This window comes from Myotis nattereri (genome assembly GCF_964212035.1).
Source record: "Myotis nattereri genome assembly, chromosome: 8".
Lineage (NCBI taxonomy): Eukaryota > Metazoa > Chordata > Mammalia > Chiroptera > Vespertilionidae > Myotis > Myotis nattereri.
The window spans coordinates 49,334,589-49,357,445 of record NC_138083.1 but is presented as its reverse complement, the minus strand read 5'-3'; the positions used below and the strand labels follow the sequence as shown (position 1 = coordinate 49,357,445).

At 39.9% G+C, this 22,857-nt stretch overlaps 1 protein-coding gene across 1 annotated transcript in view; it reads right to left on the bottom strand.

The window, feature by feature from the left end:
- Nucleotides 1-22,857, bottom strand: part of DOK6 (docking protein 6) — a 236,739-nt gene that overhangs the window by 154,106 nt on the left and 59,776 nt on the right. The window contains exon 2 of the mRNA XM_081097857.1: nt 580-687. Within this exon, the coding sequence (XP_080953983.1) occupies nt 580-687 (108 nt within the window). The remainder of the gene's footprint in view (nt 1-579; nt 688-22,857) is intronic.

Genomic DNA, 22,857 nt, shown 5'->3' with positions numbered 1-22,857 from the left:
GAGGATCAAGCCTGTAACCTTGGGGTATCCAGACCACACTCTAACTAACTGAGGTACTTGGTGAAGGCTCATTCTTAAGAAATTGACATTTCATTCACAGAATTTCTGCCACATCTCTACACATCAGCATATTTAATGATCTCTGACTTGGTAAGGCTATAAACAGCAAATGCTGTATCCATTAAAAGGGTCTTTAGCATTATTAACTCAAGCCCTAAAAGTTTTATCTCCTAAATATCACCGATAGTTTAAATCAAAGTAACAAATGCACAACTAACCTGAACAGAGGGAAAATGCTTACTCAGCACCTTGGGAAATGATCTGGCTGAGTTATGAGTCATCTCATTTTGCAAAGCAGCAATAAAAATGAGTCTTTCATTTTGCAGAGGTACCTCTGGCATTTACAGCAGATGATTAAAATAAAGGAGAAGAATAACTTTTGCATTTTATTGGAACAGAGACATTTTACCTTGGCCATGCATTTTTCCCTTGCAGATTTCATTTATCAAAAGAAATGTCTCCTCAAGCTGTTGCCAAGGGTCTAGTTATTCCCCAGCAACTCCCAAGACTAAGACTTACTTTATGGAAGTTTCTAAAATACGCTGCCTTTTCGTCTGGAAATTTTTCTAGCCTTCTGGGTCCTTTACTGGAAGCCTTTTTGAAAACCAACCAGCATCGTCTGAAAATCTGAAAGGAAATAAAGAAATCTTATTACCCATTGCTTTACATGAGTTTAATAGCATCAGGAATTTATCTATTCAATTAATACATTGGGAATATTTTTTTTAAATGCACTTAAAAAGGAACAGTGTAGTACAATACAAAACAGAGAAAAAGCTCTTGGCAACAGATGTTCGGCATATCCATAACCATTATGGGCATTTGCATATGTTGTAAAAATCATTGCTTGCACCAATATATTTTAAAGGTTTCAAATAATTCCGATAATTTTGAGAATTATTTTACATACCACTAGACAAAACTGTTGAAATAAGCCATTGAATACAAATGAGTTCCCGCTAATTTCACAATGGTTTGGATATTGTTAATCAATACAAGCTATTTATACATCTCAATACACAGCTGCCAAATTTTATTTTATTTTACTTTTTACATTTTTTGAAGGATCATTTTACTTTTGAGAGAAAACAAATAATTATCTGACCATCATGCTGATTATTCCATGCAATCAAAGCAGGTTCTAAAATATTCTTTAATTGGTCCACTCATCTGGTAACCAGTTTACTGCATGAATTCAACTTTTTAATTTTTCTAATAGATTATTATTTTATACAAAACTAGAGGCCCGGTGCACAAAAATTTGTGCACTGGCGGGGGCGGGGGAGGTGTCCCTCAGCCCCACTTGTGCCCTCTCACAGTCGGGGACCCTTCAGGAGAGAACGACCTGCTGGCTTAGGCCACACAGAGCAGGGCGGATCAGGAGGTTGCGATGCCAACCCAGTCATGCTCAGGGTAGGGCTGATTGGGGGATTGGGGCGCTGCCCCCTGTCACACTCAAAGCAGGGTCGATGGGGAGGTTGCGGTGCCACCCCCTGTCATGCACAGAGCAGGGCGGATCAGGGGGTTGTGGCGCCACCCCTGTCACATACAGAGCCGGCCGATCAGGGGGTTGGGGCACTGCCCCCTGTCACGCACAGAGCAGGGCTCACCAGGGGGGCTGGGGCTCCGTACCTTGTCACACACAGAGCAGGTCCCATCAGGGGGGTTGGGGCCATGTACCCTGTCACACACAGAGCAGGACTGATCAGGGGGTTGGGGAGCTCCCCCCTATCAGGCACAGAGCAGGGCGATTAAGGAGGTTGTGGCCCCGCCCCCTGTCACACACAGAGCTGCAGGGCAATCAGGGGGTTTGGGCACTGCCCCCTGTCACACTGATCCAGGGGCCAGGAGGCCTCGTGGTTCCGCTGATCCCAGTGCCAGGAGGCCTCACAGTTCCACTGATCCCGGTGCTAGGAGGCATATTACCCTTTTACTATATAGGATAGAGGCCTGGTGCATGGGTGGGGGCTGGCTGGTTTGCCCTGAAGGGTGTCCCAGATCAGGGTGGGGGTCTCCCTTGGGTGCCTGGCCAGCCTGGATGAGGGGATGATGGCTGTTTGCAGCTGGTCACACACCCTTCAGGGTGGGGGTCCCCACTGGGGTGCCTGGCCAGTCTGGGTGAGGGGCTGAGGGCCATTTTCAGGATGGCAGGTAACTGAAGCTCCCAACCTCTCCTTTTTTTCTTTTTCTTTTTTTATTATTCTGGGATTTATTTACCTTCTATGGCTGTCACTGGAACTGAGAGCTGGCTTTAGCTCTGAGGCTCGGCTCTAGCTCTGAGACCTCGGCTGCTGAAAGCAAGTATCTGAGCTTTGTTTACCTTCTATAATTGAAACTCTCTTGCAACTCTAGCTCTGAGGCCCGGCTGGCTGAAAGTAGGTTTCTGGGGTTTGTTTAGCTTCTATAATTACAACATAGTTGCTTAGAGTGCAGCTCAGAGGCCGGCAGCGGCAGGTGGGGAACCTTGGCTTCCTCCATCACTGGAGCAAGCAAGCCTCCTGTTCACTTCAGCTGCCTGGCTGCCGGCCACCATCTTGGTTGGCAGTTAATTTGCATATTGCCCTGATTAGCCAATGGGAAGCATGTCGGAGGTACGGTTAATTACCATGTTTGTCTATTATTAGATAGGACTAGAGGCCCGGTGCACAAAAATTTGTGCACTGGGGGGGGAGGGGGACCCCTCAGCCTGGCCTGTGCCCTCTCGCAGTCTGGGACTCCTCAGGGGATGACCACCTGCTGGCTTAGGCCCGCTCCCGGGGGGATTGGGCCTAAGATGGCAATCAGACACCCCTCTGGCAGCCGTGCAGCCCTCGGGGGATGTCCACTTGCCAGCGGGGAGCAGGCCTAAACTGCAGTCAGACATCCTTAGCGCTGCTGAGGAGACAGGAGAGGCTCCCACCACCACTGCTGTACTGGCAGCAGTCAGCCTGGCTTGTGGCTGAGCAGAGCTCCTCCCATGTGAGAGCACCCTGACCACCAAAGGGTCATTGCATTGAGCGTCTGCCCCCTGGTGGTCAGTGTGTGTCATAGTGACCAGTCATTCTCAGTCTTTCTGCTGTTAGGGTCAGTTTGCATATTACCCTTTTACTATATAGAATAGAGGCCTGGTGCACGGGTGGGGGCCGGCTGGTTTGCCCTGAAGGGTATCCTGGATCAGGTTGGGGGTCCCGCTTGGGTGCCTGGCCAGCCTGGGTGAGGGGATGATGGCTGTTTGCAGCTGGTCACACCCCCTTCAGGTTGGGCGTCCCCACTGGGGTGCCTGGCCAGCCTGGATGAGGAGATGATGGCTGTTTGCAGCTGGTCACACACCCTTCAGTGTGGGGGTCCCCACTGGGGTGTCTGGCCAGTCTGGGTGAGGGGCTGAGGGCCGTTTTCAGGCTGGTGGGTGACTGAAGCTCCCAACCTCTCCTTTTTTTCTTTTTCTTTTTTTATTATTCTGGGATTTATTTACCTTCTATGGATGTCACTGGAACTGAGAGCCGGCTTTAGCTCTGAGGCTCAGCTCCAGCTCTGAGACGTTGGCTGCTGAAAGCAGGTATCTGGGTTTGTTTGGGTTCTATAATTTTAACACTGTTGCGGTCTTGCTTGCTCCAGCTCTGACGGCTGATAGCAGGTTTCTGGAGTTTGTTTAGCTTCTATAATTGCAACATTGTTTCTTAGAGTGCAAGCTCAGAGGCCGGCAGTGGCAGGCGAGGAACCTTGGCTTCCTCCATCACTGGAGCAAGCAAGCCTCCTGTTCGCTTCAGCTGCCTGGCTGCTGGCTGCCATCTTGGTTGGCAGTTAATTTGAATATCTTGCTGATTAGTCAATGGGAAAGGTAGCGAAGTTATGGTTAATTACCATGTTTCTCTATTATTAGATAGGATTAGTCAATCAAATTTGTAACCAGTGTGGTTACCATATTTATTATTGCGACCTCTAATAAAGAGTACCTTCTTTTTATGGGTATTCTCTTCCCCCTAGGTGCAAAGATATATATAAAATTTACTCTCTTTCTAAAATTCCTCTCTCTATATTATAACATGAAGTAATTTTTGCACAGAATAAATATTTTCACTCAGTCTTTAATATAAATCTCACGTGCTTATATTAGGATTTAGGGTCTTATATGGTAATGCTTAAGGATAATTTTAAATCAGAACAATTTTATTTTCAGTGCAGGTTCTGCTATTCATTAAATGCCTTGTCTTGCAGAAGTTATTTTTCTTCTCTAAAATCTAGCTTCCTCATCTATAAATTACAGTCCATGTACCTCAGGAGGTTGCTATTGAGGATTTAATAAGATAGCCTGCAGACAGCATGTAATATGTGCTTGAAATGTAGTCCACACATTCTTCTGAAACTCTTGAGTTTTAGAGACTGCTATGGACTGACTTATGTGCCCCTCAAATTTGTATGTTGAATTCCTTACCCCCGAGGGATGGTATTTGGAGCTGGGGGCTTTGGAAAATAATTAGAATCAGATGAGGTCATAATGGTGGGGCCCCCAGGATAGGATCAGTGACCATCAGAGGACTTGCTCTCTCTCCAAGATTTTGCAAAAGAAGAGGACACCATGAGAGGGCAGCTGTCTACAAACCAGGAAGAGAACTTTCCCTAGAACTTGGCCATGCTGGCACCTTGACCTCAGACTTTGAACCCTCAAAACGTAGAATATAAATATCTGCTGTTCAAGCCCCCACTATATGGTATTTTGTGATGAAAGTGGTGAAGGTAGTGGAGGCTGCTGAAGTAGTAGCAATATTGTGGAAGTGAAACACAGTTCCAGGAAGCTGCATAGAAATTTGAGAGATCGAAAGCAGATAAATAAAAATATCATTGCAAAGTGGGATATAGATAGATAATCAACATTTATCTCCTGGTTATTTATTAGTAGACTAGAGGCCCGATGCATGAAATTCGTGGATGGGTAGGGTCCCTAGACCTGGCCGGCGACCAGGGCTGATCTGTGGGGCGACCAGCGGGGCGATCAAAGGCCTCCTCTGGCACCCACCTTGGCTGGCCTGGGATCTGCAGGCTGGGGGCAGCTCCTGCATTGAGCGTCTGCCCCCTGGTGGTCAGTGCATGTTATAGCGACTGGTCCTTCCACTGGTCCTTCTGCCGTTCAGTCGATTTGCATATTGGGCTTTTATTATATAAGATTTTGAATCCTAGCCAAGGTAGGAAGGCTCTCATTGGATGGAATTGGGACCCAAGCCAATTGGGACCTAGGGTTTCTGTTCTTCCTACAGAGGAATGCTTTCCCTGGACCCTATGTGCTTATTGTTCATAACTCAGGAACCACAGTGATGTCAAATAAAGCCTTACAGTATTCATGGAAATACACAAACACACATGTTCACTGACTCCAATGCTCCATCTCGTGTGTCTAATTATTTTCTACTAAAGAGCAAGTTAAAAATGAGTCACAAAGCATAAGTGTGCTATTCAGGTATTCAATATTGCTACAGAAAAAAACATGATAACAGATAATAAGAAAAAAATAGATTTAGTATTTTTAATACTATCTCATCTTTTTTTCTGTTACATTAACAGAAACAAACACATACAGATAAAACTGTCAAAGACTTGATGTAATAGACTGTTTACCAAGACAAAGCCCTTAAGTTATTATTTTCTTATTTTGGAATGATTTTAGGTTTATAAAATATTTGCAAAAATGGTGCAGAGAGCTCCTGTAAAAACTTTACTTATTTCCCTCTGATGTTAAACCCAAAATAATCATGGTACAGTTTTCAAAACTAAGAATTAACATTGGTAAAATACTGTTAACTAAACTATAGATTATATTTAAAAATCACCAGTTTTTTCCACTAGGGTCCTGTTTTGTTTTGGGATCCAGTCAAAGATACCCAATTTCATTAAGTTGTCCTGTCTCCTTAGCTTCCTCTGATCTTTGATAGTTTCTTTTTGTGTTTTTGTTGTTGTTGTTTGTTTGCTTGTTTTTGCTTTTCATGACCTTGACAATTTTGAAGATTATTTTGTACAATATTCTTCAATTTCTGTTTGTCTCAATTAAGTTATTTTGATATTTCAAAAGTCTAAGGACAATCTAACAATAAAGGGACTCAAACAAATAATTTATTGGGAAGAATAATATGAATTTATCATGACTATGGGATAGTCATTTTGATCAGTTGGATACTTGAATTTTTAACCTTAAAGTAGTAAAAGAATAATTTAATAGATGCAGAGGTTTTGTTGTGTGTTTTGGACTTTTTGGTTCTTTTCTTGGACCTAGTTTTAAAAAATGTTTTGCTGGTAATGGGTGTGAAATAATGAAAAGTCCTGGTGCAAAAGATGTGGCAGTGCCCCGTCAGTGTGAAGTCAGATTCAGCAGGAGTGGGCACTCTGAAAGCAGCCTCCATTCCAGAAGTAGGAAATCAGTGGAAGCATGAAACGAGCAGCTCTCTGCTACTCCTCTTCAAACAGGGTTTTAATAGCATACTACATTCTGCTTTAGGCCCTAGAACCCGATCCCTTCTACGAGTAGGTTAGAGAAATTACAGAGATGAGCAATAAAAACGCCTGCTTGAGACCAGGAAATCAGTCCTCTGAGGAAAACACAAAGGAATAGGTTTTATTTTGCTTATACATGAAAGATACAAATTCTTCAAGAATATGAAAGAGAACCACTTAATTAAAATCAGGTACTATTTTTATTCTCCCTCCCCCTGCCAATGAGACAAAATAGAAATGTCCTTCAGAGTGGGAGGAGATGGTGTGTTGTCCAGATACTGCTCTTCAAGGGCATCTAAGGATGCTGGTTAGCAGGAGAGTTATTATTTAGATTCACTCTCTCCCGCTGTCTGTCTTGTAGCGATGACACTCCTGCCTGCCCCATCAACTGTGGAGATGCTGTTTCATCTCTCCTGAGGAAATCACTGATTTCACCTTCTCGTTCAGAGTTAGCTCCTAAACATACCAGTTGTCTCACCAAATAGGCTCCTGGGTACCCTTTAGGATTTCCTTCTAGAAAATTCCATGTCGTTGCCAAGACTCCAGAAATCCCCAGGATCCCCAGCTGCTCTCTGGCCTCTGCTTTCCACTGCATTAGCCAGCAGGTCAGCTTGCCTTAATTAAATACCTTCTTAATTCCTTTCAATTTTCCTTCAGAGCAATCCCTTTTCCACAGTGCTGTCTCCTTTTCAAGGTGATTTTACTCAAAGGGCAACCTTTGTCCATTTAAGACACTGTGAAGTAGATGGCAGATTTCTTGGCTTTAGCTCATAGCCATAATTACATTTAGCTAGGACCCATTCGCAAGTTTTAACTTAACCGGAGGTCAGATTTAATGGGCCTGTTCTATCACAAGATGTTAACCTAAAGAACCCTGCACTTCAAATAGGATTTTGGTTAAGGACATGGAAGAATTTCTGATCATAGGAGTCCTTTAGTAAAGGGAGTCACGGACACTACCTCTCTAGAGATGTTAAAGACTATAGAAGAAAGTGACGTATCTGGGTTGGCTAATACTTGTGCTCCCTTCTGAAAGCACAGTACTATGTAAATGATAACTTGGGGTTTAGAATTCAATTATTTATTTACAATGGTGTAACAGATGAACATATAAAGACAACAAATAAATAAATAACAAAGCCCATGCAGGCATAGTTATTGCAGGCTTATGCTCTGAGTAACATTTTTCCTTCTTCATTGCTACTTTATGTATTTATGTATTTTTTAAACTTACTTTTACTGTTGAAAGTATTACAGAGGTCTCAGTAATTTCAATTACTTAAGTCCTAGGCCTTGGTTCTCTCACAAAATGTTTATGTACTATTGAAAGATAAACTTTTTAAAAAAGTAGTTAATGCATTCATATAAGCATAACCAATGGACACAGACACTAGGGAGTAAGGGCGCAAGTTGGGGGGGGGGATGGGGGAATAAGGACACATATGTAATACCTTAATAACAAAAGAAAAATATAATAATAAAAAAGAAAAAGAGAGATATGCATTGCCAGTAAAAAAATAAAAAAATAGTTAATATACATAAAGATATGTCCCAATTGCTATATAAATAAACAGCTACCTACTTAAATATAAATTAAAGGACCAAATAATTAAAAACTTCTTTCATTGGAGTATAATTTAAAGTTCATGGTTATAAGAAATTTCTTGTCAACTTTGGAACTCAAAATAGTAAAAGTAAAGCCAGATATAAAGCCACTGACACTGAAACAAAATGCTTAAAGAGCAATATATCTATCTCAATTTTTCTCATCCCATGTAGTTGGAAAGCCCAAAATAAATGTTAGTGTTTTCTGATTATACTAGAGGCCTAGTGAACAAAAATTTGTTCACTCAGGGGCATCCCTCAACCTGGCCTGTGCCCTCTCACAGTCTGGGACCCCTAGGGGGATGTCCACCTGCTGGCTTAGGCTTGCTCCCCGGGGGATTAGGCCTAAGCTGGCAGTCAGAAATCCCTCTGGCAGCCCGGGAGCCCTTGGGGGATGTCTACTTGCCAGAGGGGAGTAGGCCTAAGCTGCAGTCAGACATCCTTAGCACTGCTGAGGAGGTGGGAGAGGCTCCCACCACCACCGCTGTACTGGCAGCAGTCAGCCTGGCTTGTGGCTGAGCAGAGCTCCCCCTGTGGGAGTGCACTGACCGCCAGGGGGAAGCTCCTGCATTAAGTGTCTGCCCCCTGGTGGTCAGTGTGTGTCATAGTGACCAGTCATTCCCAGTCGTTCTGCTGTTAGGGTCAATTTACATATTACCCTTTTATTGTAAAGGATTGTTTTGCTTTATCTTATTCAGAAAAATAATTTTGAAATACATAAAGAATAAATGATGATTCCAAAACTGACATGAGTGGCAGTTTTTGAGGAGGCCATGTGTTTGTTTTTTTTTCACCTGAACATATATAGTACTCTCTACTGCATCTGTCTCCCATGAGATCAATAAAATACAGGGAGAGAACACACATGTGATTTAGAGTCACAGCCAGAAATGAGATACCTCACAGCAGCAGTGAGTTTTCAGTGAGCGTGTGAAACTGTTGTCATTATCATGAGAATAAAACCTAGATGTAGAGTAGACCCCCTGAGCAGAATCCCAAGAGGTGACTTACTAGTAAGGCTCTTCCACCTCCCTCCTTTCTGGGAGTCCCACACTGACAAGAGAGGAAACAAAAAGTCCTTTCTCTCTGCTCAGGATGTCTAAGAAAGAAGCATGCCTTTTGGGTTTTAGTTTCTCAAAAATCAGAATATTCTTTGGCTCTATATCAACATATGCTGTTTGAAATTCAGGGTGTTTTATTTTCATCAGTTGATTGTGGAGGTGAAACTTGACAATCAGTGCAAACAATTCCTACATACAACCAGCTTGTTTTTATTTTATTGACCTGGTGAGTATAGGGTTTGAGCACACCAACACCCCTTTCCTGAAATTTCAACTGACATTTTGAGCAGTAAGTAAAATGTCTACATCAAAGCTCAAAACATTTTCTCTTTAGTTTACTTCTCCTCCTGGATTTACTTCCTTTATTTGATAAAAAATATTTAGGCACACAGTGTCAAATCCTGGTGTCAGCATTTACTTTTTTTTTTAAAATATATTTTATTGATTTTTTACAGAGAGGAAGAGAGAGGAATAGAGAGTCAGAAACATTGATGAGAGAGAAACATCAATCAGCTGCCTCCTGCACATCTCCCACCAGGGATGTGCCCGCAACCAAGGTACATGCCCTTGACCGGAATCGAACCTGGGACCCTTCAGTCCGCAGACCGATGCTCTATCCACTGAGCCAAACCGGTTTTGGCAACTTTTTTCTTCTTTTACTGAAACCATCCTAAAAATCCAAAAGGGAGATGCCACTGTGACATAGTGAGAATGGCTTGACTGGAGGAAAAGAGTACATCTAGGAAAGAAACAAAGCATAAAAGTAAAAATAGTAGAGAACTTTCAAAATCAAAGAGACTTTTCAGTTGATACAGCAGGAAATGGGAATCAATAATTAGTTATATTAAAGGAGTAATATTATAAAAATGTCATTAGGTAATTAGAGCATTCATACCAGAGAAGGAGATTACAACTCAACCAGTGTTGAAGACGGTGAACAGAGAGAAGGTGAACCCATGATGAAAATTATTATGAAAAATTTAGAACTTTACAACACACTCAATACGAGTTAAAGAGAGAGATAAAGATATATCTAAGTTTTTACATCTACATAGCTACGTGAATGATGCCATTTATGTCATTGTCGGATAACCAAAAAAATGAGAAGTTTAAGATTAGGTATATAGTGTTTGATACAACATTTAAACATTTGCATTACCAAAACTGCTCTTGAGAAAGTTATAAAGTGTATCCTTCCTATAAAATGGATGCTTTCCAGTCTACATCTTAGAATAATTTCTTACTCTTAAATATATCCTCCTTAAAACAACAAGAAAGCCCACTGCATGGGAGAACATATTTGCCAATGTTATTTCAGATAAGGGTTTAATCTCCAAAATTCACGGGGAACTCATACAATTTAACAAAAGGAAGATAACAATCCAATAAAAAACAAATGGGCAAAGGATCCAGATAGACACTTTTTGAAAGAGGACATACAGAAGGCCAAGAGACATATGAAAACATGCAAATCAAAATGACAATGAGGTACCATCTCACACCGTCAGAATGGCTATCATCAACAAATCAACAAACGACAAGTGCTGAAAAGGATGTGGAGAAAAAAGAACCCTCATGTGCTGCTGGTGAGAATGCAGACTGGTGCAGCCACTGTGGAAAACAGTAGGGAGTTTCCTCAAAAAATTAAAAATGGAATTCCCATTTGACCCAGTAATGCCACTTCTAGGAATATATCCCAAGAAATCAGAAACACCAATAAGAAAGAAATATGCACCCTTATATCCATAGCAGCACAATTTACAATAGCCAAGATTTGGAAAGAGCCTAAGAGCCCATCAGCAGAGGAGTGGATTAGAAAACTGTGGTACATCTACACAATGGAATACTACGCTGCTGTAAAAAAGAAAGAACTCTTACCATTTGCAACAGCATGGATGGAACGGGAGAGCATTATGCTAAGTGAAATAAGCCAGTCAGGGAAAGGTAAATATCACATGATCTCACTCATTTGTGGAATATAATGAACAACATAAACTGATGAACAAAAATAGATCCAGAGTCATAGATGCATTGAACAGACTGTCCAACCTAAGAGGGAAGGCAGGGGAGGGTGGAAGGTAAGAGATCAACCGAAGGATTTGTATGCATGCATATGAGCATAACCAATGGACACAGACAGTAGGAGGGTGAGGGCATGTGCTCGGGGGGTAGGAGTAGCTGGGGAGAGGTCAATGGGGGAAAAAGAAGACTTATGTAATACTTTAAATAATAAATAATTTATATATATATATATATATATATATATATATATATATTCCTCTTTGTGAAAGTATTATCTTACTTTAGTTTCTTGATTAAATTTGCATACTCATCCAATGTTGATTCTTCCCTCCTACTCAACACTTGGTGTTTTTTGCTGCTTCTTTAAAACTATAAAGTTTAATATGTTTAAAATCAGCAAACATGCTTCCATTACTCTGTTTCAAGTTAATATACAGGTGTCTCCCAAAAATGTATACACACTTTAACAGCTGATAGCTCAATTTTGAAAATGAAATATATTTTTAATAAACACTGCCTTTATAATTATTCAAAGTGTGTGTAAACATTTTTTGAGATACCCTATATATATCAAGTTGGCTTAAGTCTACATACTCTCTGAATTGTCTTGAATGAAATCTTTAAACCTAAAATAGAACCATTTTATGCCTCTAATAATTCATTGCTCTTTAAGTAATGACAATACTCAGTTGTTGGTTTTATCTAAGGGACTTATACTATGGTTTCAAATGATGTGAATTTTCTGGCAATAACTTTGATCATAACTGAAGTTACTGCTTTTACTTCAATGGGCCATAAACAGTGGCCAGATTTGTTAATGAATTGAAGGAATTATCAAAATGTTGATTGTGAGTGAAATTTTGCAGTTATTTAAAAGAAATTCCAGAGCTTGTAGGAGCAGTAGTCACTAATAATTAAACTCTCCCTTGTATATGTACTACATAACACACATTATCTTAAAGATGGTGTGCACATCCTTTCAAAGACTTTATAATATACTAGAGGCCCGATGCACAAAATTCGTGCAAGGGCCTTGGCCCCAGCCCCAGCCCCAGCCCCCGCTCACCGCTGCCATGGCCCCCGCCCACTGTGGCCGGGAGCCTCTGCTGCCTCGCTGCGGCCTCCGCCTGCTGCAGCTTTTTCTGGAAGGAAGGACATCCGGAAGGATGTCTGGTCTAATTAGCATATTATGCTTTTATTAGTAGAGATTCATTATATTTTCATATCTTTATAAGCAATATTTATTATTGCTTATTTTTTCATATTTAAATTTTGTATTAATAGTATAAAATGTCATGTATAAAACATTATACAACCTAATTTTCATATCCAATTATATGACTGAGATTTATTCACGTTGATACATGTTATACTTATTTCTTTTTCTTTTTGCTTGTTGATTTGCAGGAATTTTAAAATATATTTTAATTTTAAATCCTTTATCAGGTGGATGTGTTGGAAATACCTTCTATATTATAGCTTGACTTTTCACTTCTTTGTAATTTAATTTTTCAGGCAGAACTTTTTAATTTTAGATTAGTCAAATTTGTCAATTAGTTCCTTTGTGGCTATACATTTATGACTTCTGTTTATTAATAGAAATGCATAATCCATTTACATTTATGTGTTTACTGACATAATTGAACTTTTCATCGCCTAATTTTTGTTTTATTTTCTTTTTAATATACTTATTTTAGTCTTTTTTTCTAATTTGTGATAGATCAATAAATTTCTTAGATTGCCTTCCTTCTCCCTCTCAACAGCCTTTGAAACCTTTTCATCCCACTCCATAAAAAATATTCACTGAGTTGGCAAAAATACTGAATCACCACAGATAAGACCTCTCTCTTTCTTTTCCTTTTCTTACTAAAATCTAATGGAATTTCACTTTAAGAAATACCTCTCTAGTGACCTTTCTGCTGATCTCCTGACTTCACGTATGTTTTACTCCAATCCTACTTAACTGTTGCCACATGAAATGTCTCCACACACAGTTCTGGTGAGGTATCTCATTCCACCAAATAACAAATGAGCAAAGAGCAACAATAAACATTCCAATGCTTCATCATCGCCCATTGCTTCTAAAAGAAATTTCAAATGCTGAAGCTAGTCATTCAAGAACTTCCATGAACTAATCCTGAAGTCTTGTAAAACATCCATTTGTCACTTCTCCCATTAAGTCCTTTCCTAGAATTGCATTGTTCTTTCTTCACTCAATTCCTACCTACCCTTTCTCATATGTTCTCAGTTCACCTAAATCACAGAGAAATGTATCCTAAACATCTAGAAGGGACTCCTTGTTCTCAAGAATTGGAAACCAACCAGTGAGGGGGAATTACCAATTTATTCTGATACACTGAAAACTTCAGCACAGTTGTAACATGTCATGTCTGAAAACTCAAGTGACAGGAGAGAGAGAAAAAAAAGATGACAGAAAGCAGTGAACAGAGAAAGGGTTTTACTTTAGTCTTTCTAAAACCTAAGGCCAAGACTAGGTTCGTTTGTGATTAACCCAATGAAGAACTCGTTAGTTATAAATAAATTCTTGCCTCCAGACAGACTGTTTTAAAAATACCCCTTTGAACAAGCTTTGCATTTTTTCCAAGGACACAAATATTGTGCAGTAATAAGTGATTTCTTTAAAAAATCAAGGATAAAAAAAAATGTCAAGTTCACTCCATAAAGAAACAATGGAACTACAAAAATGGTTTCCACTACAGTATTTAGGGGTAGGGCCTACCAAGATGAGGCTAGGAGAGAAGTCTCTCAATTTATCAGTTACAGGCCAGTAATATTTCTTACCTGTCCCTGTCTGATAGGAAATATTAAAATATGATCAACAAGTGTTTAATGTTTCACAGAGACATTTTGGATTTTAAATTTAAGACAATGTAGGGTGCAAAGAAGTTTGATGAGGAAGCCTGAGGCAGGCCATTCCATAGCTGGTTTCATTTCTAATAATGGCTGATACATTTAAACATTTTGAAATGTCAAGCACTATATCACTTAATCTTCACACCAAAAGGTGGGATAGCTACTCCTATTATTTCCTTTCTATAGATTAAGCAACTGAAGCTCACAGAAATTGTCTATTGGCCTCAGAGAACCAAGACAGCATGTTGCATGGGGGAGGGGAAGAAGGAAACAAAGGGCAGGTTGACATTTAAAGGGACCTGGAGGGAGGGGTTCTGAGGAGGACAATCAGAAAGGGAACAGGAGTCACTAGAGAGCAAAGTATCCCAGGGAGCAAAGTATACCTACTCTCTTAAGAGTAGGTAGGAATACAAAGAATGGCATAGTAAAAGGTAAATAAATGAATCATGCAAGGTGCTTATTTTAACTATTCTTATGGGGGGGGGGGCGTTGCAGGGAAAGGCAATGTGTAGTTCACTTAAAAGAAATAATAATAAAAATTAGACACTAGGTCCATGGTATAATCTAAAAGCTACAGGATTTGCTCTAAGGCTTATCTTTCTTCTCATGCTTTTCATATTTATCTTCCAGGTAGGTTCTCATATATCAAAATAACAGTTCTATTTGCAAAATGCATTTTTCCGACCAAGAAGATCCATGGGAATGGAGCCTATTTACCCAGTATTTCAATAAAATAATGATAGCCCTGTAACTTTACGGTATTTTTCATATATCATGATCATAAAACATCAAATTGAACATGACAGTTTTATTTGAAAATCTCTGCTTAGATACAAGTCCTGTTTTAAAACCCTTCAATCATTTCTCCAGAAAAAATAACAATACGAAAAGCTGCCAAGGGAGCTTATTGCTACCAGAAGCCATATCTCTGGTACATCGTGGACATGGTGGGCTCTGCTGTCAATACATTTTTGAGACGCAGTGTGATAAAATCACATAAAAGCAGAGAGAGTTCCCTCTGTAAAAGAGATTTTATTGGGATCATGGCCAGGTAATATTGATGATATCTTTGAAATGTGGTTGCCAGATAAAGGTCATAAATTATTCCTTGTTCAAAACACATAAGATCAGAACCACAGTAGAATTTTGCATATCTATGTCAAATACACAGCTCTTCTAGACTTGAAGATGTGATCCAGCTCTTATCAATATGTCTGATTCATGGTAAGTGCTCCATAATTAACTATGTAGATTTCTAAATGTAATTCAATCAGTTCAACAAATAGTCATAGAGCACTTCATAATATAAGGCACTGTGGTAGGCACTGGGGAATGTGCTCATTAGTGAGTCCTGACTTGGAGGAAGATGCAGTTCATTGGGGGCAGACCAGTACACAAAAATAATTTCAAATCACTAAAGAAAGCGCCTTGACAGTCATATGCTCAGGGTGGGCTGAAACAAAGCTGGGACCCTGGCACAGCCTGGGGAGGAAAGGCTCAATAAAGGAAAGGTGATTAGGGTAAGATTCAGTTAACCAGGCAATATCACAGGCAGAGAGCAAAAGTCCGACATTACAAAGTCATTTATAAAGTCAAAGGGAATCATCTCTTTAAATCTCTTTATCTGTCATTACTTGAATAGGATTTAAATGCTTCATTCTTGTATGTCAATGTGTATATTCTTTTGTCTGCATAATTTTGATTAAATATTTTAATATTTGTTAAATTTATCCCTCATTCATTCAATCACTAGCCAGCTAAGATACTGGACAGCCTTCTGAGCCACTTAGAATGTCTTATTCTCTCCTGTAAAATAAGTGAGTGTAATTAAATCACTGTTAAGAGTCCTCTTAAAACAGAAATATTGTGATATATTATGTATATATTTATATACAAATTTATGTGTTTTATTGTTCAAATTTTAGAATAAATAAAAATAATGAGGATTTTTATGGAGGTGATGACAGCTATACTAATTATATAAATTTCAACCACTATAAAATTGTAAAGACAGAAAGGCTTTCACTAAATAGAAATAACTATAACTGTTAAACTAGCCATTATTCTATATAGATTCTTTATTAATGTACATGAATAAATGGATAGTTAGAGCTGATTTTATAAAAAACATGAGCTATGTTTAATAAGACTATATTTAATAAAAAACATTCAATTTACTTTTTAATTTTAACTATATATCTACTTATCAGTTTGAATTCCTTAGTCTTATTTTTACATATCAAATTCTGATATTTACTTTGTGTTCTACTCATAATTGACTAAATTATCTGAAGATCAACAGATTCGATGCTTTGCAAATCCTTTTCCCATAGATTCTCTATTCCAGCAGTTATTACACCCACAAATATTGCAATGGACCTGATTTTATTGCTAAGTCACCTGTTCAAAGAAGGGTTTGTAGCTATATTCCTTGTGTTCTTACATTGTTGAATATGGCCATGTGTCTTCTTTATTTTTTTTCTTCTATTTGCTTTTCACATTTGTTGCTATATTTCTATTCCCTTTATCAACAATCTGGTCCAGGACCTTATTGATTTATACCGTGAAAAATGTCAAATCTGATCTCCCTATCAGTTATCACTGGCTCCAACTCTTCCCTGCCTTAACTTTTATAACTGCTGGAGGACTAATATGTCTGAAATATTCCTTTTCTTACATTGAGCCCTGTTCAATGGCTTTCAAAAGATTCCTGCATCTTCTTCTTGACTTTATAAATATCCTCTCTCCACACTTCCTCACTCACTCTATGCAGAAGTCTGAACAGGGACTGAATCCCTGGCATTTTGTGCTCAAACTTTGAGCAATCTCTATATATAAAGGCCTAAGCGACTGTCCAACCAGCCGACCAGTAACTATGATGCTCACTGACCACCAGGGGCAGATGCTCAACGCAGGAGCTGCCGAGCTGCGGTGACTTGGCAGCTGCGGTTCTCAGGTGATGCACCTGGAACCAGAGAGGAGGGAGCCCGATTTTGAAGTGCATCACCCAAGAACTGCCCTCTTGCAATCCAGGACCCCTTGGGGGATGTTGGAGAGCTGGTTTCAGCCCGATCCCCTCAGGCCAGGCCGAGGGACCCCACCGGTGCATGAACTCGTGCACCGGGCCTCTCGTGTTTAATAAAGGGATTACTTAATCAGCAGTGGGAAGAGTTTAAGAGCAACCACAAGTGAGAGTTCAGAATCCCAGGGCGGGTAACAGTGGGTGCTAAAAGCACACAGACCAGGAGGGGTGAGAGGATGGAGCAGTTACCACAAACTAGAGCAGCGGTGGGCAAACTACGGCCCGCGGGCCGGATCTGGCCTGTTCGGCTGTTCTATCCGGCCCGCGGAGCTGAAAGAGCGGAGGGTTCTCTTGCTCTCCCCTCCGCTCCTTCACCAGCAGCAGTGTTAACATGTATTAGTTCACACAAACACATGCTTTTGTTCCGGCCCTCCGGTCCAGTTTAAGAACCCATTGTGGCCCTCGAGTCGAAAAGTTTGCCCACCCCTGAACTAGAGACTAAGAAGGCTCTGTGGGGAGGGCTGCCTGACAGGAGCGGAGCTGAAGTTGAAGGAGAGCAGTAGCCCTTGAAGACTTTGCAAGTTGGGGCTAAGGGAAGGTGATAAATTTTCTCACTTCATTCCATCCTCCACCCACCTTCTGATTCTGCTCCCCATTGGCTGGCCTTACCCAGAAGTCAGAGGCTATGTGTCTTCTTTATATTCACTGACTATTTGGCTGAATTAAATTTCTTTGTAAACACTCGATTCTGTGAGACCTTATGCTACTTATGTAGATACTAAAGTCTGGCACTGGTCCTTTCCCTATGCCATCTCCATTTATTTTTTGGCAGGGTTTTCTATTTCATTATTATTTTTCAAGAATTCTTTGAAAAAGATGTTATATTTTTTTAACATCTTTCATGTTTTGGAGTGTGTCTCTTGCATTGACATTTGGATCATAATTTGGCCAACTAGAAAATTTTTTGGATAAGACATCCTATCACTCAGAACTTTGTAGGTATTGCTATATTATTTTCTGGAAACAAAAGTTTCATAAGGAACTTTGAGGCTTATCAGAATGATCCTAGCCTAAGTCATTTTGACATCCCCTGAGGGACGGCGAGAGGGTGCATGCTGAGGGGAGTCTGCCCCCACCTCCCGCACAAATGTTGTGCACCGGGCCTCTAGTATATAATCAAAGTGAGTTATTTTGAGTAGACTTGTATATAAGTGGCATCAAAATTAAAAATAATTTAGTCTGGTTCTTATTTATTAGATTGAAAGTAAGGATCATATATTTGTCTGCAAACATCATATATCTAATGAGATCATCTTCATCTAAATGATTCTAGTTTTAATTTCATGAATGAGAAAATAGAGACTATGTAACTTCCCTAAAGTTACTAGCACTTCTTAATTAAATATTTAGGATTAGAATTCAGTTTGATAATTCTGACCTAGTTTTTTCCCCATTTTTCCATATTTCTTCCCATTAAAAAATGAGACAGTTATATAATGATTAATACAAGGTCTAGTTTTGAGTGGTCAATTTGACTTTTATTATAAATTTTTCTCTCTTGCACAATTACTATTAAATATTCACTTTATTTAATAGCAATTGTGCAAGAGAGAAAAATGATCTCCCTTACCTTACATCTAAACAAGGCTGACCTGATTGGATGGGTGATACTATTAAATCTCTTGCTGTTTGAACACACACACACACACACACACACACGGATTTCTGGCAGTGTTTCCCCTCCCCCATCTTCCAGTCTCCAAGCATCTGCTGCATAATCAAACATTTCTATCAAAGTATAAAAGCCAATAACTTAGGAATTATAAAAAGCAAGCTAATTTCCTTGATAAGGATCTAAACTTATATAATATAGAACTCATTATATTATCCCTTAAATTTAAGTACTTAATTTTGCTATTGGGTGCTGAAAACAAAAATAATGATTTTGTCCATATGGAATGCACTTCAACAAGCACCTCTCCTATTAGTCATTGAAATAAAACAATTACTAAAGTTCCTTTTCCCTACAGTTGCCAGGTTGATGATTATATTTGCATAATATGAATTGATTCCATTTTTATACTTTTCTGTAACATAATGACTAGTATCTTATTTTTATTCAATTTGACTGAATAGAAAAACTCTTGTCATAATGTTAGACGTGACTTATTCTGCATGATAGTAGACATAAAAAGCCACACTAAAAATAATTTTTTAGACAATAATAAGAACACAATTGAAATGGTTGAAAATGAAGGAAATTTTTCAGAACAAATTTTGAGTTAATATTGGAATGATGCTAGTAATGTGTATGTGCAAGTTCATTTAAACAAACAGTGCACAATCCTATATAATAAAAGCCTAATAATGTGCAGTGTCCGGTCACTGGTTATTCATTCAACCAATCAAAGTGAAATATTCTAATGATATGCTAAGGCCACTCAACTGCTCTCTATGACACGCACTGACCACCAGGGGGAAGATGCTCCCATCAGACTGGTAGGTTAGCTTGTTGCTGGGGTCCAGCCGATTGGGGACTGAATAGGACAGCCCTGGAGCCCTCCCGCAGTCCCTCCCTGGCTGGCCAACCTCCTGCATTCCTCCCTGTGAGGTCTGTGCACCGGTGAGGTCCCTCAGTCTGGCCCCCCTCTCACAATCTGGGACCCCTAGGGGGATGTCAGAGAGCTGGTTTTGGCCCAGTCCCACAGGCTAGGCCAAGGGACCCCACTGGTACATGAATTCGTGCACCAGACCTCAAGTTTTATAGAAATCTGAAGCAGAGGATTGAGTGTTTTGTTTCAGTAAATAATCGTTTTTGTCAGGAGGATGAAATATTTAGTTAATATAAACATGTAATATCTTTTTTTAAAGAACATATTCATACTGTTATTTCTTCCTATTTATTTTACAGTATCATAGCACTCACCACCTTGTCTGTTTTGGTTTGGTCCCAAAAGAAGAGACTTTGAAATTGATGGTTTTCATAAGGCCACTGGCTGAAACAACACACACATTTATGAATATTTAACTACCTCTGACATTTGGTTTTACAGCAATTTTGTTTCCATAAATATCTTAAAGCTATTGACAGTGGATACTCACTTAAAGAAAAATATTACCTATTTGTTAAGAAACCTATTACCTAACCTATTCCATCAGACTCCCCCCCACCCCAAATATATTTTATTGATTTTTTACAGAGAGGAGGGGAGAGGGATAGAGAGCCAGAAACATCAATGAGAGAGAAACATTGATCAGCTGCCTCCTGCACACCCCCCACTGGGGATGCGCCCGCAACCAAGGTACATGCCCTTGACCAGAATCGAACCTGGGACCCTTGAGTCCGCAGGCCGACGCTCTATCCACTGAGCCAAACCAGTAAGGGCTCCATCAGACTTTTGAAAGGTTAACTAAGTTCTGACCAGAATCAACAGGAAAAACTTTAATTTTCACCTTTTTATAAAATGAGAAAATGCCCTTTCTTTGCTTAACACATATCGTTTTCATGCAGAATCTTAAACGTATTTCTATGTAGATAAAAATGATAGTAATAATTCTACCAGTACATATCTCTGACAGGTGCTCTCTGAGATCCCTCCCAATAAAGTGAGCTGGTGAAACAGCCCTCAGGACACCCACCTGTGAGGACAGCAGTTCCCAGAGTATAGCTCACAGCAGGGGTCCTCAAACTTTTTAAACAGGGGCCAGTTCACTGTCCCTCAGACTGTTGGAGGGCCGGACTAGAGTTTAAAAAAAAACAAACTATGAACAAATTCCTATGCACACTGCACATATCTTATTTTGAAGTAAAAAAAAAACAACAAAATAGGAACAAATACAATATTTGTATTTGCATGTGGCCTGCAGGCCGTAGTTTGAGGACCCCTGGCTCACAGCCTAGTGGTCTCAGCATCACTTGGGAATAAGCTAGAAATCAGAATCCCTGGGGGTGGGCCCAGCAGCATATCTCTTAACTACTTTACCAGGTGATTCTGATACTTTGGACCAGCATGATTTCTGGGAATGTGGCCATGCCATTGCTCCCAGCTTGACTAACTCCAGACAGTGTTTTCACTAATTCTAGGCCCCTGACTTCCATTTACTCTAGAACTCCTTTCCTGCCTTAGTTAGTCTCCCAATCTCGGGACAGCTTTGCAAACAGAAAAGTCTTTCTGAAGGCCCTGGGAGCAATCCCCTTGACATGTAATCATTGAGGAGAGGGCCCTGTCTCCCAGGCTCTGCAGGAGGGAGGGAGCCTAACTTATTTTTTTTAATATATTTTATTGATTTTTTACAGAGAGGAAGGGAGAGAGATAGAGAGTTAGAAACATCGATGAGAGAGAAACATCGATCAGCTGCCTCCTGCACATCCCCCACTGGGGATGTGCCCACAACCCAGGTACATGCCCTTGACTGGAATCGAACCTGGGACCTTTCAGTTCGCAGGCTGACGCTCTATCCACTGAGCCAAACCGGTTTCGGCGAAGCCTAACTTTTTTAAGTGCCAGTTAGCAAACACAGATGGCTTAGTCACAAGGGCACATCACTTCTCTAATGCCCTAGTATTTTTCTTCTATCCCACCCTAGTCCTTAAAAACCCTCCTGTCTTTTAAAGAAGTTGAGTTCAATCGCTGTTCCCTACTGCAATAATCTTGAACGAAGTCTTCCTTACCTGTTTAACTTTGGACCTTTTCTTCTTTAATACTCCTCATCCTGCTTAGTTCTCTAACCTTTGGTGATGCCCTTAAGGCAGCATCTGCCTGAACCTCATGTTACCTTTTTAAAGCCTAAGCTCAGCTTCAAATTCAGGTAGACTTGGATGCCAGGGCTCGAAGTGCAATCTGGAACAGATGAAGCATGAGGACCACACAAAGGTGTTTGTCCTGAAGATGCAGCTATTGTCTGTCCAGTACTTACAGTATAAAATATAAGCCTTCAGTCATGAGGGTAAATAAAAATGTGGCGTATACAATATCACACGATACACAGAGGCAGAGGGCTCTGAAATCAAAGACCTGAGTTCTGTTGTTTGTGAAGGGTGTGATCCTGTTCTGTTTCCTGCACTGGTGGGGCATCAATTCAGTGGTCCATAAAATGGTAATCACACTAGTCATAACAATAATGATTGCCTTTCAGATGATCACATGCATAAACTCATTTTATCTTCAAAATAACATTAGGGGATACCATCGTAATTCTAATTTGATAGATTTAGAGTAATGGTTAACAGACTAGCCCAAAGCTCCTCAGCTAGAAAGTACCAGATGCAAGACAGAGACTAGGCCGCCCCAATTCTAATTCCATATTTGGTATACTGGAGTTGCAAAATGCTATAATGTATATTAAATGCTCACGTGTTATTATAGCGACATTTTAGAGATTTGTGGAACTGTGAAATACAGTGGCATCAAACTAAACAATACTAAAGTTTTAAGAATAAGAGTTTCATTTACACAATGGAATACTATGCAGCTGTAAAAAAAAAAGAAATCTTATTCTTTGGGACAGTATAGATGGAACTGGAGATCACTATGTTAAGTGAAATAAGGCAGACAGAGTAAGATGATACCATATGATCTTACTTATATGTGAAATCTAATGAACAAAGTAAACTAACAAAATAGAACTAGAGGCATGGATACATGAAACAGACTGACAGCTGTCAGAAGGGAGCGTAGGGGCCTGGATGAAATAAGGTAAAGAGATTAGCAAAGCACATATATGCATAGGCCTTGGACACAGACAACCATGTAG